We start from the raw sequence: 19,237 nt of genomic DNA, 5'->3' as shown, positions 1-19,237 counted from the left end.
GCTTACTTTTCTTTAGCCCAAAATATACCTTGGTGTCAAGGCAGAAGCTGCTGAGGTCCGCTTTGTATTTGTTGCTGGCCTGAGACGAAGCTTGTTCATGTGTGGTTCCTTCACCAGGGATCGCTCATTTTCTCCATTCAGCTTTCTTCCACTAAGGCCCAGGTTTCATGGAAGGCCCTAACTTGTCCAAGGACTGGACTTTTCCTGAGATAGTGTCAGGACAGAGGCCCCAGAGATGTTTCTCCTCCTGGTTGGCAATTTGCCATGTGGGGCAGAGCAGGGATGCAGCAGCACTTGGGAAACAGAGCTAGCGCAGACAAGGGAATTCAGAAATGGACCCCAGATTGGTATGGAGGAGGAGTAAGGTCACCATTAAGCCCCATTTGACTCTCTGAGGCTTGGGACCAGCCTACTATGAAATTAACTCCTGCAGCACCAAAGCCTGCTCCATCTGTGAGGTGCTGGTTACAACTTCTCCAGGAGCACCTGTGCATTGCTGAATTCACTGAAGGGAATTAGTTAGGTTGTTATATGGGGAACCGAGTGACTGGATAACCCAGTGGGGCCTTGCTCCCACAGTCCTGCTTTTGCATCCATTTATCACAAATGTAGCTTGCAAAGCCTTATGGGGAAAAAAAATAGCTCAAATGAAAGAAGAAAATTTTTTGTAGCTCTGGCAGGGAACACATGCAGAGAAGGAAGCTGCTCTCCAGTTACATCAAAAGCTGTTCTGAACATGTATGCACTGTGCAACAAAAAGCTCTTCACTTGGGCAGAATGGGGGAACAAGGTAAATCTGGGTGGCGATGAGATGTGTTTCAGAAGATTTCTCACAATAAGGTGAGGAAGTGAAGCTTGGCTGAAAGGTTACGGAGGCGTGGGACTAGCTTTTGAATTTCCCAAACAAAAACCAAAGTGAAATAAGGACAAACAACCCAGAGTTTATGATAATGCTAAGCTGACATGATTATTTGTAGACCTCACTGTATAATAAGAGACACTATTGCTGTGTGGGGACAACCCTGGTGGTTGGGTGACAGTCTCTTGCTCCCAGACCCCAGAGGCAGCAGAAACACCAAACAGCTGGAGACCAAAAGCAAGTGCTGAGGATGGCACTAATGCAAAGGACATTTCTGATGATCACAACTTTCTTCCCATTTCTGTCAGCAATGTTTTTTTCCCTAAACCCTGCTTGATACCCAAATTGCTACACTACCTGGTGAAAGCCTTTGCAGTGCATAATCATTATTTATAGCGAACTAACCAACAACATGCAAACCTTGTGATTAATTTTATTTTAAGTATTCTTATAAATGGAAAAATAATCAGAGTTGCTCTGGCGTGGTAATTTATGGGCTAGATGACAGATGATAGCTTATGATCTTCCCTTGGAGGGCATGAAGTGATTTCTGCCAAAATTATCAGTCCTTCAGACATTTTTTAACTTGTGTAATCTAGGCTTTTTCTCTCAGCCTTGTTAGCAGAGGATGCCTGCCTACTCCATGCACGTTCTAAATGGAAAAACACAGTATGGGATAATTTCTGTGCAAAAATATGAAATTCAATTTAAATTGGCAGCTTGATGTCAGGCAAAAATAATTCATTCCAAGGGAGGCTTTGCCATCACAGTGGTTGAATATTCAAATGTAGCCACTGGCCAAAAATTCAATCACCAAGGTGTCCCCTTTTTGGGCTTACGTTTTGGTGCCTGATGTGTAGACGACAGACACCTTTACCTTGACAATTTTCCGTCAGTCACTCTGAAAATCTTAGATAAATATTTTGTGTTCAGCATCCCTCTAATAGTGCTGCTTTTATTGGTGGCCAGTTAGCAAGAAGAAAAAGAAAAAAAAAGGGTGAGGAAGCAATTTTTTTGATTGGTAAATAGTAATTTCCTGCTGAACTTCACAGAAAGCTTGGAGATACAGAAAAGATGTGTCCAAAATGAAACATATGTCCAAAAAAGCAAAACGTGGGCAGAAATTATTACAGTATTTGGCTCTAGATGCACAGACATGCACAACAGTCATAAAAACAAAATAATAATTAAAAAATCCCTCATTTTGCACTGTCATACTTGTTCCTTCCCTGGTATCCATGAAAGGCAGCTTTCTAAGCTGACACTTCTGTACTGAATCTCTGTGGTCAGCCCAGTGCCAGCAATCTGGACATGCGACTTTTCTCCCAGGGTCACTTTGTGACATGTGGAAGAGCCAAGCAGCTGCGTGGTGCACACAGTGGGACAATGCAGGCACTGCAACTCTGGATGCCATCTATCTGGAGGTCAGTGCGGCATTTGGAGATGGAGAATCAGCCAGGATTTGCTCCCAGATACAAACAGCAGAACTGATGGGGATGAGTTATTTCACCTTTTTCCCCCAAGTACAGAGCACAATCTTTTCTGTTGCCAGGTCCATTTAGGCTACACAGATAAAGATTTTGCAAAACATCTTTGACCTTGCCACAGTGTTTTCAAAATGTTTACTGAATTTCAGTGAAGAGAGATGCATTCTGCTGGGAAATAACTGGGAGAAGGAGAATAATGCCATTCTGGTGCTAGCAGTGGGTAAAACACTGAAGCAGATTAAAAAATTCAAATTAAATTTGAGTTTTATAGCACCACAGGAATTGATTAAATGTCTGCCTTCTTTTGATATAGTACTCTGTTTGCTCACTCTGCTGACGAAGGAGGTACCAGGGACTGGACTTCATTTGGCTGCCGCACAGTGAGTAATGCTGCTCGCATTACCGGGACCTCCCTGGGTTTCAGTCAGACTGACTGTGGCATGGCCCCTCCTCATTAGCACTGTACTCATGGGGAAAGAGTGCTTCAAATCCCAGCCAAAACATGTGTCACTGGGCACCTGTGACAAGCAAAGTTTTCCACTTTTGCTCAAAAGAGGGAAAGCCTGTACAGTACCTGTGCAGAGCCGACAGCATCTGCAAGCCCTCCCCTGCCTCTTGCCACATCTCATCTGTGGACAAGGGGACAACTCAGCCTGCCCATTCAGCTTTTCTGCAGCACAGCTGAATGCCAGTTGCCTTGTGGCAACTCACTCTCTGCAGCCTTTAGCCAAACCCTGCTGAAATCCCAGGGAGATGTGCTGCTGATCCCATGGCTGCCCACAACTGGGATTGAAACAGCCCCATCCTCCTAAAAATACATTCCCTTCTACCATGAGAATACCTTGTTTGAGATTTTTTTTTTTCCTGATCTCATTTATTTCCCATCACTGAGCTTGTGATTACTCTCCCTCAAACCCTCTCTCTCCCTCTTACCAGCATGCCTTGCCTAATTCCTCCTGAGACATTATCAGCCGGGATGATGAGCAGCTGAGCTCCCTGTATTACTGCTGACGCAGTTGGGCTGACAAATGAAAGAGTGAGTGTGAGCCCTGCTGGGTCAGCTCTTCTGGGGAACTGGAGAGAGAGGCTGACCGGTTCAGAAATAGCAGGAGCTGGCGGCTCTTGATCCTCCTTTCTTTTGTGGCTCTGGGAACTGGGTGATGCAGGGAAAGGACCCATATGCTTCACTGCCCTGGGCTTGCCAAGAGCCTCTGACTACCTGTCTGATCCCAGTGCTGCCCAACACACTGTTACACAACCAGTTGGCATATTTGCAAAGGGATTCAGTGCTTTTTGGTGGTTTGTTGGGGTTTATTTGCACCCTTGGATGCACCCCTAGGATAAAGAAATGTGCATGGCATGGCTGCCCAAAGGCTGCTCTAGCAGAAAATGCTGCAAGGCAGTGAGAGAGGAAGCATCATTTGAAGAATTATTAAGTATGCCCTTAGTCTCTCTCCCTAGAAGAGGGACTGGATCCTCACATTTTCACAACATGCTCCCTGTGACCACAGGGGCTTTGGGGTAAGGAGCTAATCAGTGAGCAGCCAGGAGCACAGTTTGATTTTGCTCATTAAAAAACCTCACTGCAAGCTGGTGTGTCCTGTATTGCACAATATAAGATGCATCAGTGAATAGGGCAAATCTGGGATGAGTGGTGTTCATGATTGCACAGCACACAGAGGGAGTGGCATAGTTCAGGATGGTGATGATCAGGGAGCCCAGGTTTTCAGGCTCATGCACCTTTTTCACTGTCATCAGGGTCCTGGCAGCAGCATTAGCACGGCCATAGCTCCCAGGGTGAGCAACTGGGCAGGAGGCAGCAGGTCAGCCTCTGACAGATGCAGTCACACGGGGGCATCTAGTTAATGGGAAAGGATCTGATATCAAAGAAAGGAAACAGCACAGAGCCAGGAGGGAGGCTGGGAAGAATTGTAATAGGGGATGAAGTGTGGGAAAGGAGGATTTTTGCTTGGGAAAGGGAATTATAGCACCCTTCCTCTGTGCTGCTAGAGCATCCTTTTCCAATAGAGCATCCTTTCCCCTCAGCTTCAAGGGAAGAACTAGAAATATGCCTTTTCTTAAAAACAGGAGCAATTATCTGTCACTGAACTGGTGGCAAGACACAGATGAAATAACATTGTCCCAGAGACTGGCTGGACCAGCCACACTTCTTCCCGTGCCAGTTCCAAAAAGCCATCAGAGTGTGATTCCTCCTCAGAGAAACAATTAAGTTAGAAGGGGAGCAGAGGTCTTTTCTCCATTGGCATAGCTCACAGACATTGTTCCAGCAGGAGGGAAGGGTGATAAGATGTTGCACTGCCCATGGTGGGAGCAGGGCTATGAGGCCATGTAGCTCCCCTTCCTCCATCCACCAGCCCCTGCTCAACTCTCCTGATTTTAGCACTGGGGATTTTCCTTAAGCTTAGTCCTTTACATCAGCTCAAAACATGGGAAGTTCATCTTTGCCCTAAAAAAAGGTGAGTTTCCAGTTCTTCACTTGGAAATGTGCATGGAGTACACTTAAGTGGATCCCAACTGTAGGAGTAATTTTAAAATATGATAATTTCTCGGTAACTTGTGGGTATTCAAAGCCTACTTTTCCTCAGAAGACCAGCACAACACCTTGAGCTGGGCTTGTTCCATTGCAATAACTGTGATGAAATGCCAGAAAGTCAATTCAGGCAAATTATACATAAAGAGCCAGTATTTCTCCACTCTGCTTTGTGACCTGCCAACCACCTTTCCCTGTGTGTTCCTCTGCTAGTGATGTTTCTGATTAGGTCTTTCTTCTTTTATATTTGACTGATTAAACGAGAATTACTATGTTTATGCTCTGCTTCACTAATCAGTCTGGATTTATGTGTGAAAGAAGGCAAAAGAGTTTGGAAGAAAATCTGCTCTGAAATGCAAAGATCTCAAATGTCCATTCCTGCAGTAGACATATGACACAATACAACCAGTAAATACAGCTTTAAATGGCCCTTTATCCTGTAAAATTCTTGCTTAACTCCTGGGAAGCAAGGCTGATGCTGGTGGTCATTGTAGCCAGGCAGACAGACCTTTTCTGTAGCTCATCACAAGGAGAGAAAAACCTCCAGCAGTGACCCATTAGTGTCTACTGCCTGCTTAACCATGGTTGGCTCATATTATTTTCCACTAGCCTGCGTAAAATAAATCCCACAAGGACAAAAGCTAAAATAAGCATTACTGCATACATTCTGCATTAGGTTGCTAAAATGCAGCAGAAGCAAAATGTGTCACCCAGTGCTCTGTATGGAAACCAGTGGGCAGATGGTGGCCCTTGGGGTGTGATCGAGTGGGTTTGTTTCACCACTAGATGACACTCGTGTCTCTTGAAAAGGATCCTGCTGCCCCCACCGCGGGCTGCAGGTAGCAGAAATGTTGAAATCTGGGATTAACTTGGTGTCCCCTCTCTAGATGGGAGCTCTTTGAGTGCCTCTCAGACACAGTCACTGCCTGATTAATGCAAGTGGTTGCATGTTAGGAAGCCTCACTTTTTATTTTGCAGAGGTAAGGTGAGAAAAAATGATGAGCTGACTTTTCAAATTTTGGTTTCCCTCCCAACAGAAAGAAGGTAATATTCCCTCAGCAAGAGGATTTCTCCTGCCAAGTTGTGCAGCGTGGCTATGGCTTAATGAGAGAAGGCATTGATTGAGTTGTCAAAAGCATCACAGGCCCAGGTCCTGCAAGACCACAGACTCACAATGAAACCATGGCCATGCTGTCCCTCCCATGTAACACCACTTTCAAAAGGCCACAATGCTCATGTAGTATTACTGCTAATATCCAAATTACTCTCTGCAAAATCAGGACAACACTTGCCACCCAGTGCTCTGAGGAGACAGAAACTGTTCCTGTATGCAAGTGTTCAAATACCTTAGGGTAACACACTGTAGCCACCATTGCAATGGAAAACTTTTTGAGTGATATTCTCTGTTCTGTTTCACTGCTTGATTAAAAGTGTTTGATACTGGAAATTTTGGAAAGACGAGTCAGTAAAAAAACCCTTGAGATGAAAAGGCCTTAGGTTAACTCAGTGATCATGTAGCAGAGAACTATGAAGGACATAGGAAACCTTAGAACATAGTGTTTAAGGACAGTTGTAATTCATTTTCTGAAACCTCTCCACGAAGAAATGTTTATATGCTTCTGATTGTGGATATATGTGCTCATTGACACCCAGACAAATACTGAAGGGGTGAAGACACCATTTCTCCTGAAAATAAGAGAATGCAACTACATTCAAACAACCTGAGATGGCAGCCCTGACTTGAACAGGCTGGCAGGGCTAAGCAGAATCCCACAGGATTGTACTTCCACAGATCTGTTTGCAAGATGGGTGATTTATGGTTTTTACAGCTTAGCAAGCGATTATAGAGATAATGGGGGCAATTTGTCAGTGAGCTAACCTTTACAGAAACTTCCTAATATGAAGATCTTCCCCTCACATTGTGCATCTCAAGATGAATAATGACAGTCCCATGAATTTTGCTGTTTCAGGTTTTCCACAGCTTATGGTCTTTGTTTCCTCTTTTTCTAAAAAAACAGAAAGTGGCTTCCCAAATGCGTTTCCTCACTTGCAGTGCTGGCCAGGCAATTAACAGCTTCATCCACAATCAATACTCAGCGTTTTCCTGAGTGTATCATGCAGTAGGTAAGGAGATGAAGATAGATTTTTCCCATATGAGCCTTTTACAATAAACCTGACTATTTACTTCTCTTGCATTAAATCTACTTGTCTTCTTTTAATCATGATGATGAAATCAATTAAACATATTTTCTTGTCTGTCCAAAACCTAATAAGGAGAAGATGTAGAGGCAAACAGGGTGTTCTTGATAGTGAATTATTGGACAGTGACTCAAGTGACTTGGGCTAGCTCCTGAATCTGCCAGCCTGAAATGTCTAGTTAAGACTTTTACAGTGCTGGACAAGTATGAAAATACTCCAGACCACTAATCCCTTAGGCCTTACTTTCCTGTGGCAGAACAAAGCAGAAACTGTATGTTTGATTAGAGTTATTACCATACAAAGGGGAAATCAGTTCATATTAGGGTGCCAATTTACAGGAACAGCTTGTTTACTTTTGGACAAACAGTACCGCCTATGAGAGCCCCGTCTCAAGCACAACTCCTGCTGACTTCAGTGGGAATCTGGTATGAGTCAAAAGTGGAGGCTCAGTAGTGCTCTACAGAGAAACATAATCATCATTATAGCAAGGATTATAATTGGAGACTTTCAAAGTCAATCAGACTACTTCTGTTAATATCAATAGCTGTCTGGCGGCTAAATTGCCTAGACTAATTCTTTTTTAACACCTCAGCCATAAGACTCATCATTAGACAAATGCCATATCCTAATATATACTGCAGCTTAAACACAATGAGAGCTTCAATCTGTTTTTTAATCTCTGTGATATTCTGTCTTGTTGCCCACATACTGGGAAAAAAAAAGAGTTTATTGTGGGCAGAAAACTGCACGGACTGTTCCCCATCAGAAGGTTCTTGCAGTCTTGTTGTCCCTGAGAAGTGATGGGCTCCCGCAGACCTTTGGTGCATGCTGACATTTGAAAAGTAAGAAAAAAACGAAACTTAAATTTAAATGGTTTGCAGCAGCTCTCAATGCTTCAACTAAAAATTTGCTGAAAGAAAATAGCATACTAATATGTATCTTATTCATAAATGGAAGGAAAAGGTCGATCAGCTGTTTTTGAAGCAGCCCCTGGTACGATCCAACTTACTTTTACAGTTAGCTACTCAGTCCATGCAAGAATACTTGGACGGGAGAAAACAGACCCTCCTTCATCCCAATCTCCCATTTTCTTCTTGTATAACATGCAGAGCATGGATTTGGTGTCTCTGCTCAAGTACCTATCCAGGGTGAAGCAAATGCACCTCCAGTGGAGATGGTACTTGTACCTCAAGGTGAGGGCCTTAAGGTCCATGCTCCTCATTGGTGCAGGCATGGTCAGTACCACTTGCCAGTACCCTGAAGTTATCTAGAATATTTTTGTGCTTGTTGATTCCCTGGATCTTTTTCAAAAGACAAGCCTTGAACTCAGAGATGGCAGTCTGTGTTTTCAGAGCTAAACTCCATCGGCAGTTAATTCAAACTGGCCTGATTTTCAGTGCCCCAATTCGAAGCAAGTTCCTCAGCTCCTCATGAAATCCAGTCATTTTTAGTTAGAGACCTACCTTTTGGTAACTGATCGGGAACATTATGACCTGCCTTTAAACTGTGGTGTGTTACAAAACTAGAGGGACAATTTATGGGACAGCGGATACTTCTCTTTGCCAGTTACCAACTACCCAGTGCATTATATCCTTGTAATGAGTCAATAAAACAAGTCACAGCTGCAGCACAACGAATGTCGAGAGGCACAATGGACAGCAGGTATTTTTAATGATTTACTCTATCAGCCTCCTGAACAAGCACTTGTACTTTTGGGAAGTTCACTGTACTAAACTGTACAAGGTATTGGTATTTCGGCTGCACCTCTTGTACTGCAGTGAGATCGATACTATGCACTGCTGTCAACCTTGCTGAAGGAGAAAGGTCAGCTGAGATGTTGTATGGCCTGAGGACAAGGACTGAAGACAAAAAGTAGAAAAGTATTCTAAGACTCAAAGGCTTGAGGCAACTGAAGCTAGACTCAGAATCTGCATCCATGGGGGTTTGCAAGAGTGAAGATTCATACACTGGTCAGCTGAGCCATGTTTGAGATTTATCATGGTGCAGCCACACATACAGTCTTTGAAGGGGCAGAGGGATTGAAAGCCACACAAAGTCCTTCCAGTACACACAGACTCATTCTCCTTCAAAAGTAGAATAGGGTGAGACAGGGCACAGCTTTGAAGACCTAGCTGAGAGCACTAAGCTTTTGTTACTTTGCAGATCAGTGCCTTCAGTTATTATTTTTTACTTTATTTATTTATAGTGCTACTCAAATCTGAGTACATATTTTGCTGTGGGGTAAATAAAAGACAAAAAATACAGATAGCTATCCTTGCCTGTAGTCTAAGAAATAATCCCACGTCAGCTAGAAATTCAGCATTTCTCTTTTGTCACTGCGAATTGCTCTGAGACGGGATTTGGTGGAGCCCGCCCAGGACACAGCTCTGAGCAGGAACCCCCCCGGGCTTCTCCTGTCCGCCCTCCCCATCCGCCCCCAATTTGCAGCCCAGTGGCTGGACAAGCACCAGTGGGTGAAGGGGGGGGAGCAGAACCGCAAGCGGCGGGCACCGAAACACCTCCCTCTAGTGAGCGGCTCCGGAAGGTGCTGCCGTCCTGTCGCCGCTGGTTGAGCCGCTTGCCTCACCCCTTCGCTGCCGGGCTCCGCGTTTGGGCTCGGTTTAGGCGCAGGCCGGGGAAAGCGCTTTGCCCTGTGCTCCCGGTGCCTGCGCGGGTGCTGCCCGCCGCTGCCTGAGGCCGAAGCATCAGCGAGCTGAGCGTCGCAGGGAAAACAGCCCTTACGGGCGAGGGGGTCTTAACAAACACCACATTCGGGAGAAGAGACTAGTGCACCTGGCCAGGGACTTTGGGGAACCTCAGGCTTGTGCTGGGATCTAAGCTTCTTTTTGCAGCCTCTCTGAAAAAAAATAAATGGATCTTCAGTTTGGCAGAGAAGCGCTGAGAGTGCACTCAGGTGTTTGCCTGATTTGTATTTGATGAGACTTGGAAACACCTGATACAAGTAGGTGTTAGACTCTTCAGAATGACTGTAAAGCTGTCACATTTTAATAAATAAAACATTATAGATTTTTACAAGAGAGAACAGCAGCATTGGAACTACATTAAAAAATTACAAGCCATTTAGTAAGCTAAATACTCTCTCAATTACCTGTATATTACCTGTTGGCATTGACACAATTCACATCTCATTTTAGAAATTCCTCCAGGCAACAATCATCATTATGAATTTTTAAAAGTGGCTGAATGACTCAGCCTCCAGATTTAGTTGGCCAGCATTATGCATTGCCTTTATACTATCTGTACAATCTTTGACAAAAAAATGACAGTGGCACAACCTTTCTGTAGGTTTCTATTTAAAGTCATTTCCACTTTATCTGTATTACTTCCCCATCTAGCCACACTGCTACCAGCGTGACAGTATGAAAGCAGCAATGAATCCAGTGGAACGTGTTAAAAAAAGGATTGAACAAGGAGACTTTGAGCCCTGTAGTATCTGAAAGCAAAGTACTTACCTGGACTGTCAGGGGTGATATCTCACAATGTCTTATCCTGTGTATCCCATCGGTAGAGTCCTGGCCTCTAGCAAAGCTCTAGCTGAATTTCACTGAGCATGGACTTTATCTTATAAAATGTCTCACACCTGATTTTCAGTTCTGCACTGCACACTGACACTGTTGACTGTGTGTTAAATTATATAAATTATATACTCAGCACACGTGCTGATAGATATGTGGGAGAAGACAGTAGACCTCTAGCTGTTGCTAAGGTCAGTGAGAAGACTGGAACCAGAATGATACTTCATCTTGACTTGCTTTTCTCCAATTTGTAAATGCTTTTACAGGGAAATACATTATTCTCATCCTAGCCAGGTTTCCAAAATTTTTGTTTGTTTGTTTTGTAGTGAATAATTCAGAGCCTTCAAGAGACAGCAGATATGGATACAGACAGACAAACACCACTTGAATATCTCAGTCTATGCGTAAATGGTATTTCAGAGCATCAATTATCAAAACAGTTTCCATCTGCAGCATCGCAGCTGCAATGTGTTAAGCCAGTAAGATATACGGGAGAAAAAAAGAAAATACTCAAAAAAGCCAAGATGCCAGTGAAGTCTTTGGAACTGTTAACCCTGAATAGTTTAGTTGAAAGCCACTTCAGCAAGTCTGAGAAATGTGCTTTTGGGGAACCCACCTTTTGCACTGGAACAGTAGAAAAACATTTCCTTGCTGTTCCTAATGCTTTTGATGATGATGAGGGAGTGCTCTGGAACTTGTTCTGTCAAGAGTAAGGACAAGGTGAGAGGAAGCAGCTTCTCATTCCTTCATTAGCTGAACCTCACATCCACTCATACCACAGTTCTGTGGTGTAAGAGAGAAGACTAAAAGCATGCAGAGTGCTTTGGCTGCCTCTGTAGCTGATGTCTTCTGTTTTTTGCCACGTGTAAAATGCCCAGCAGTGAGCTGGAAACTAAATCTGGGACATTCCAGGCCACAGAACAGTGCTCTGTTTTTAGGAGGGAAGACACTTCATTTACATGACTTACTAGCAAGTTAAACCTTATCAGCGTCCACAAACATGCACCTGCTATATTCCTCCTTCTGACATATTCCAGTTTTGCAAGGAGCTAGCTTATACACAGAGTCAGGCTCCCTCCTGCTGTGCTCTGTACCTGGTCTTGTGAGCATTGCATGGTGGTCCAAGCTCAAGGGTAGCTGGGAAAAGTGTCTGTGATGCCATGCTGAGTTGGGCACACACCCGCGGGGTCTATTTCAGCTTTCTCAGGCTGAGGGTACACAAGCCTGGGTATTGTTTTCCATAGACTGTGCTGTATCCACTGGGCTACCATGTGCAAGATGCTTGCCCTTAGGGAGAAGTTGAGATGTTGGGCAGAGTAGCCCAGGTTTCAGAGAGAACTGTGTATCCAGATCTGACCCCAAGTGATGTGTTCTGGCTACACTTGGGTCCATACAGTATCTCATGGTCAGATGAGCCTGCCAGTCTTGGAACCACTGTCCCTAACCACATTCTCCTTGCCACAGAAATCAAAGGTCCTGAGTCCCACTTGACCACCCTCCCATTTTTTTAAATTTTATTTTGGCTAGTAACATCTTCAGTGCACCTTTCTCTTGTGCTATTGTCTCACTTCATATGATGCAGGCTGTTTCTTCTCCTTCCCTGATTTTCTACTTCTTTCCTGTCTTTGTCCTCCTTTGAGATGGAGGACAATGGATTCTTGTTTTTCTGTAAATAACAAGAATACTTATATCATTGAAACATTACCTGGACTGTGAATCTATTAGGGCTGGTTCAAGAAATCAATGAGAGGAAAAAAGGGCTCTGAAAGTGAGATTTCTTCCATTCTGCAAACTGCTGTGTGATTATGCAAAGCTGTTCTCTTATGTTTTCTGCCAGACAAAATATGTAGACAGTTTTCTTGGCTTTTGGAGGGGAAACGCTGTGCATGTGCATAAACGCTCTGTCTCATCCTTGAATTAAAATGAGACCTTACATAGCTGGTTAACTGCACATTGCCGGGGTGCGCAGACTGGCAGCTCAGAACCGAGCCTGATTTCACAGCACATTACTTGTCTCAGCATCCTGGAACGGGCTTGATCTGGTTTTTGGTCTGTAGCTCATTGTGTAAATGCCAGCCAAATTAACACAAAGCAGATGGGACAAGTCATTTGAAGATTAATGAAGCTACTTGTGTTGAAAAGTAACTTTAGATATGTATTTTAATGAAAAAGATCCTTTCTAGTTCATAATAGCTGGTCAAAAGAAAAGGATCAAGCCGTGAAAACCACTAAAGCTTAGCAGAACACACCTACAAAGAATTATTAGAAGTGATTAACTCTTTACAGAGTTAATCCCCATTAAGTCAATGACTCAATTTCTTTCTTGGGTACCTGCATCGCTTTGTAAATGCTACCCTTTTTCCTGAACTGTAGAAGTAAAGCGAGCAAACTCTAAGAAATTCCTGAGGGGTTATTCACAATGCAGTCTAACATGTTGAAAAGTTTTCATTCTCCTCTGGCATTTGCAGTTTCTATCAAAACTTTTCAAAACTTGTGCTGAACAGTGACAGTTTCCTTTGTACAACTGTCTATACTTCATATGAAAGAGAAATTAATATCAGGAATCAGTAAACAAATTATTTTTGTTTTACCATTAAAACAATGAAGCTCAGCCTTAAAGACGCCCCTCTGCTCTTAAGAATCTATATATCTTTATTCAAAGTTCTAGCCAATCACAAAGTATAAATGTAAAATATTTCCAGTATTGCCCTAAGCTCTGACCTCATCAGGTCTCTCAAACTGCATAGCTGGTCCACAGGAGGAAAGCCAGACTTGTCTCTAGCGTGACACTGTGCTGAGCCCTGAAACCACTTCTCCTCGTGCAAGTCCTCAGCAATGATTAGATACTAAAAGACTGATCAGCAATGTTTTAAACGCAGAGATTGGAGTTAGTTTTGTATTTGGCTCATGACTTAGAGGTACATAAGGTTTGAGAGAATCATATAAATAATAAGGTCTTGCCAGAATATTAGAGATGGACCCTGTAAAAGCACACCATCTTCTGCCAGAGACAGATCAGGATTTCTGAACTGTTGGAGTATCTCATTATTTCTGTGCAGAGATGGCTGTTGCCATACTCTTCTTCAGGAGTAGGACTTGGCATTTCAGGGGAGATGTCTGCAACTCTCCAAGTTACAAGACAACTAAACTGCAGCATTTTGAGATTGACATCGCTACCTGTGCTGTTCCTCATTACACGGTCCTTCCGTGCACAAAAAATAGAAGCTGTGTGAGTGACAAACTGTGCAAACTTTCTCAGGGATGATTTTCTATGAGACATGTTGAATGGCAACTGTTCTACCCCTGCTCCCACTCCCCCAAATCCAAACCCTCTCTTCTGTGACTTGAAGCCACCAGATACCTGGTAAGGTATGCTTTGATGGAGCCAGTCCTCTATTGCACCTCCAGTATGACTGTCATCTTAAAATATCAAGCAATCATGTCTTGATTCAGAAAAGCTTTCCCTATCTATTCTGTTCTGTAAAGGGCTTGACCCCATGTTCCAATCCTTTGCTGAAGTTCTTTACTGAATAAGAAAGTACATAATTGAAAATTGTCCTTATACCTCTACTGAATCTGGCCCTGAATGGCCAGGCTGAATATAAGCAGGAATGATAACTATCCTAATACCAGAGCTTTTATTACAGGAAACCTTCAGAAAATATGAATACTTGATGTAATAGGGCATATTTCTGAAACATACAATCTGTAAAAACAGAATTTGAGCAATTTCTTGCACTGAATACAGACAGTAAATTCCTTTGATATAAAGGCTGATTAAATTTCATAATATTATGGTGCATAAAAGCTGTTTGACTTCCAAAAGGCAAAAGAATAAAAGTACTTTATCCATGTGAACACATAATTAGACTATTGAACAACTTGGTCTACAATCTGGAGGCAACAGTCCTACCAATGACGACACAATATATAGTCTTACTTTTTTGTTTTTCTTACAGTAATGTGCTGAACATGATGGCTCCTTAAATTACTGCAAATAGCTGTTTTGAAATATGGTTACATTTTTGGTTTAGTTTTTGTACATCTTTCCCCACTAACTTAGCCTGTAATATAGTGCACCATGTAAAAAGCTGTTGTGTAGATGTAAAACTGATGCATATGAATTTTCATCAGTCATCTGTTTCTGGGTCCGATGTATGTAAATTCTTCGGCAAAATCCAAACGAGGTTTTCTCTCCCAGGCTCCATTATGAGGTAAGTGGATATTTTGTTTTTCTGGAATATGCACAGGGATTTAATAAAACTGCTACTGTGTTTCTCTTAAAACAGTATGTACTCCAAAGTACATGCAATTAAACAGTGTGACAGTAATTCACTCCCTCATATCTCCATTGTTGAAATGATAAATGAGCCACTAGAGACATTACAAACGACACAGCAGATTTTGACGATGCCACATTACTTTTTGAAATGAGGAAATTATGAAACTTAGAATTGTGTATAATATCAGAACTAGATTTGATAATGTACATCTGAGTACATTGTGTCCGAGTTTAAGTCACTTTATAGCTGACTACACGCAGGGATGGGTTGTGATCATGCAGGTTATTAGCAGAATTTTTGACATTTAGATGTCGATTATGCTGCCTTTTGGAATTGGATTGATTTTTACAACAGAATGTCATTATAGCACTTCCAGTGACATCAAGAACAGAACTTCAGCTTAATCTTCCTCTACAGAAGCTCATTAGAGATTCACATAAGAAGACAACCAACACGTGCTATTGCCATGGAAACAAGATGGAATATTATGAAGCGGTATAGCCCATATTCCAAAATAGAGAGGACAAAGTCAGAGCAATTATAGCACAAGACTGACAGGCTTTTTATTTGCAGCCTGTATGGGTCAAAGAAAAACTTAGCTCCTGCTCTTTGAAATAAAAATCACCAGTGCAGTTTTAGGACTCTGGTTTCAATTCCTCCTTTCCAAACAAGAAAACTCAAGCCAGTTAGTTTAGTTTATGATGTATGGGAGGAAGGAGGCCAAATGGAGGCAGAGGCATCACAGCAGGTGTGTAGGTGTGATGATGTACAAAGAACAGACATCACAAAACTGATAGAGGAGTGAGTCAAGTTCAAGCCAGGCAGTGAGGTATTGATAAAACAGAGGTGAGCAAAACCAGCAGAAGCTGGACATCTGGCACATCATTAAGACACAGAAGAAAGGCTTGTTTCAAATGCAATGGCTAACCAGCACCAGCAACCAGAATGCAAAGGATGACATTTCTTGTGATTTGCATTAAGTAGGTGAGTCTCATGGTTTCTCATGTTGTCTTAATAATTACATGCTTTTGGATATCTTGGGCATATTGTATGCACGCAATTTGTAGCCAGTCTAATCTCCAAAGCTTCTGCTTGTGACTACACACACAGAAAACTCTTTAAGCCATTTAGAATAGCTCTGTCTGATCTAGAGAGAGTTTTCACCATTTCTAGAGTTTTGACCATTGTCTCCAATTACAGCGTGCTAGCTAGTGAGCATGAATGCGCTTATTTTTTGTGTTTCATGACAGCATCAAAAAATACAGGAATTCTATGCTAATAGAAGCAGTACCTTAGAGAAAATATTTTATCCTCCATGTAGAAAGCCTGTGATAGCCACTTCATTCACACACTGGTTCTATCTTTAAGAAACATTTTAAAATTCCAGCTGAAAGTCTAGGAACTAAGAAACTATTGTAATCACTTTGAGCAATGCCATCATGGGCAAAATATAGCTTAGGAAAGACAAACAAAGAGAGTAATAGAGTTTTAAAGAGTATTCAACAAGCCATGGAAGGTCATACTATGACTTTGCAACTACAGAGAGTTAAGATTCAAAACCACTTAAGAGAACGATGAAAGTGAAAAAATACTAGAGTACACAGAAAGTTTGTGAGTGCCTGCTGAACCAGGCTTTGGGAAGCCTTCCAATGCCTGCATATGAAAAGTGCAGTATGCCACTATTTAATTCTTATAAACTCCACAAATTGTTATCCACTTAACTTTCTGCCTAGTTAAATGACTGATAGGTTACGTTCACTGTTTCAACTCTGATTCATTGTTGACTGGTTCTGATTTGTTTGGAAAAAGAAGACAAAAGACACTGTGATTTTAGGAGAAGAATATGAATGGAATAAGAATTTTTATTGCAAAATTTTGTTCCAGTAAACCATACAAACTTTAATAGTAGGGAGTACCTTTATGAGAAGCAAAATACCATGCACTTTGTTAAAAATAAGAATACTAGATCATTTTTTTCACTAGCACCAGGCAAAGAGATAAAATGTGATATAGTTGACAAAAATACTGGAAAATAACATTCTTTCTCATGTTTGCATATAAACTTTCTTTCCCAAACTGTTAAATATAACTCAGCAGTGCTAGCAACTACTTTTTTTTCACTAAACTTTTTCTCTTTTTTGGGCTTTTCTTGTCTTGCTCTACTTGAAGGGCTGCCTCTTGAGCTGCCAGCTCTTCTTGTTTTATGCGCTCAGCCTCTAGCAGCTTGTTTCTGTATGCTTCCCGAATGCTGTGAACTCTGCCTCGGGTCTCATCTAAGGATGCCTAGCCAAAAACAAACAGCAATACCCCCCCAACAGATTAATCTTGATTTCATCATAAGGAACTGCATCCTTCCTGTTATGTTTCACTTCGTGACTCTGTAAGTACAGTGAGAGCATCTCTCCTTGTCCTTTTACGTGTGTTTTTATTGATTTGTCACAGTGACACAGCTATATGTCAATCTTGTCACCATAAAGAAAAAGAGAAAGTTCATGATTTTATTTTTTTTTTTTTGAATCACCAACATAATAAGCTGATTGTCTGAAAGGAGGATAGGGCAACGGACTAGTTACCTATCCAGGTCTAGTCCCTTTTCAGTTACTCGCTTGCTTTGTTGTCTTAAACAAGTCCCTCAAAACCTATTTTTCAGAAATGCTGAAATTGCCTAGGAGAACTAGTCTTTTTGGAGACCAAAGGAGCCTAAATCACGTTAATCTTCGAAAAAGACTTAGGGACTTGGGCACTTCTGAACACTTGGACACTTCTGAAAACTTTTTCCTCTACATTTCCACCCTGGAAAATGGGGATATCTGGATATTTTATGTAGTTCTCTGTGGCCTACAAATGAAAAAACTGTAAAAATGCTAATCAGCACAGTGTGCATATTCACAAGTAACTCTCATTTTAAATTCACACTGTGAAGCATTTTTAAGGGACATACTATATAGAAAGAGCTGAGGAACTACTCTTAATAAAAATTTGCCCTTCTCATATGTGATACATTAGGCATTCAAAATCACAGCAACACCTGAAAACACAGACATGTGTTCTTATTAGGATCAAACAGTCACCAGTAGAGAAATACGGCCCCTTGGAGACTTGTAGGTAAGTAATATAAATCAGGATGTGTGGGAACTTGCTAAGGAGGTGTTTTCAAGTGATGTCTGTAAACTGGTTGTTTTGATGTAGAATTATTTTTATTGTTTCTTACCCACTTTTAAGAGCTCTGAATAGTCACCAGCTGATTGCTAGTGGTTATTCTATCAGCACTGTGTAACAAAAACATTTTGTTCTTGTTGATGCTCAATGGTTAAGCTGATTTTACTAAGATATTTTTATCAATTTCATGTGCAAATGCACTGGCTGAGTTAATCCTAACAATGGATCCTCCACTAATACTACCACATTTATTATTTATACACACAGTTTTTTGCAGATTAATAATTCATTTTTTTCGTTTGCTGGCATCATGCATATTCCATGAAAACTGTGTTCTCTAACTTTGCTGTAAGATGTACTAGGAGCAACTGGCCCTCATCGGCAAATTGTCTTGTTCTTTATTACTTTCCAAAAAGCCCTATACAATTCTATTGCCAAAAAAAACAGCCAAACCAGAGATACTTTATCTAAAATGCATTTGGTCATGTATGTCAAATGCTCAATTTATTCTCACTTATAACTATCCTTTTATGGTGGTAGTCTTAAAATAGTGCTTTTGCAAAGAGCTGTACCAAGAAGGTACCAAAAATATAATACTAAGGATGTTGTGTAGTACCATTTTTTTTTCCCGGAACCTTTAGTTTTAACCTTTACCCAAACAAAATTTCAAGCTTGTTCACTGTTTCTAATTATTGGTACTCAATACAAAAGTCCTGAGAATGACTGATCAAGATAGTCATACCAGTGGTGGATATCGCAATAATAGTTACTGGAAAGTTATATTGAAAACCTACCTGCAGATTCTCATACATTTCCATTATATTTTGCTTCAATAAAGCTCTGTCATTTTGTTCTTTTTCTCTTTGTTCCAAAGCCAGATCTCGAAGTTCCCTAAAATGGTTGATTTTTTCCGCTTTACGTATCTCTTGCTGTTGAATGATAGACTCATTTCTTAGCACAGACTCAGACCTTGTTTTCCTGAAGGAAATAAAAAGGTATTTATCTCATTTCAAATACTGTTTTGGGTAGTGTATATTTTGCTTAACACCTATATGCATATATTTGGCTTATATGCTGCACTGTCACTACTGTATGTTTAGATATGGTTAAGGAGTCACTTCTTCTCTGCTTGTATATTACACTGATGAGAAAGTACATTCCTG

At 41.6% G+C, this 19,237-nt stretch overlaps 1 protein-coding gene across 1 annotated transcript in view; it reads right to left on the bottom strand.

Annotated features, from left to right (window-relative positions):
* Positions 1-7,469: 7,469 nt before the first annotated feature.
* Positions 7,470-19,237, bottom strand: part of ADGB (androglobin) — a gene marked incomplete at both ends in the record, with an annotated part of 117,078 nt that continues 105,310 nt past the window's right edge. Inside the window, 5 exons of the mRNA XM_082048943.1 lie at positions 7,470-7,553; positions 9,684-9,833; positions 12,201-12,298; positions 17,042-17,198; positions 18,869-19,052. Coding sequence (XP_081905069.1) covers positions 7,470-7,553; positions 9,684-9,833; positions 12,201-12,298; positions 17,042-17,198; positions 18,869-19,052 — 673 coding nt within the window. The remainder of the gene's footprint in view (positions 7,554-9,683; positions 9,834-12,200; positions 12,299-17,041; positions 17,199-18,868; positions 19,053-19,237) is intronic.

The sequence above is a fragment of the Streptopelia decaocto genome (assembly GCF_964273445.1).
Source record: "Streptopelia decaocto genome assembly, chromosome: 3".
Lineage (NCBI taxonomy): Eukaryota > Metazoa > Chordata > Aves > Columbiformes > Columbidae > Streptopelia > Streptopelia decaocto.
This window is presented reverse-complemented; position numbering and strand designations above follow the sequence as displayed.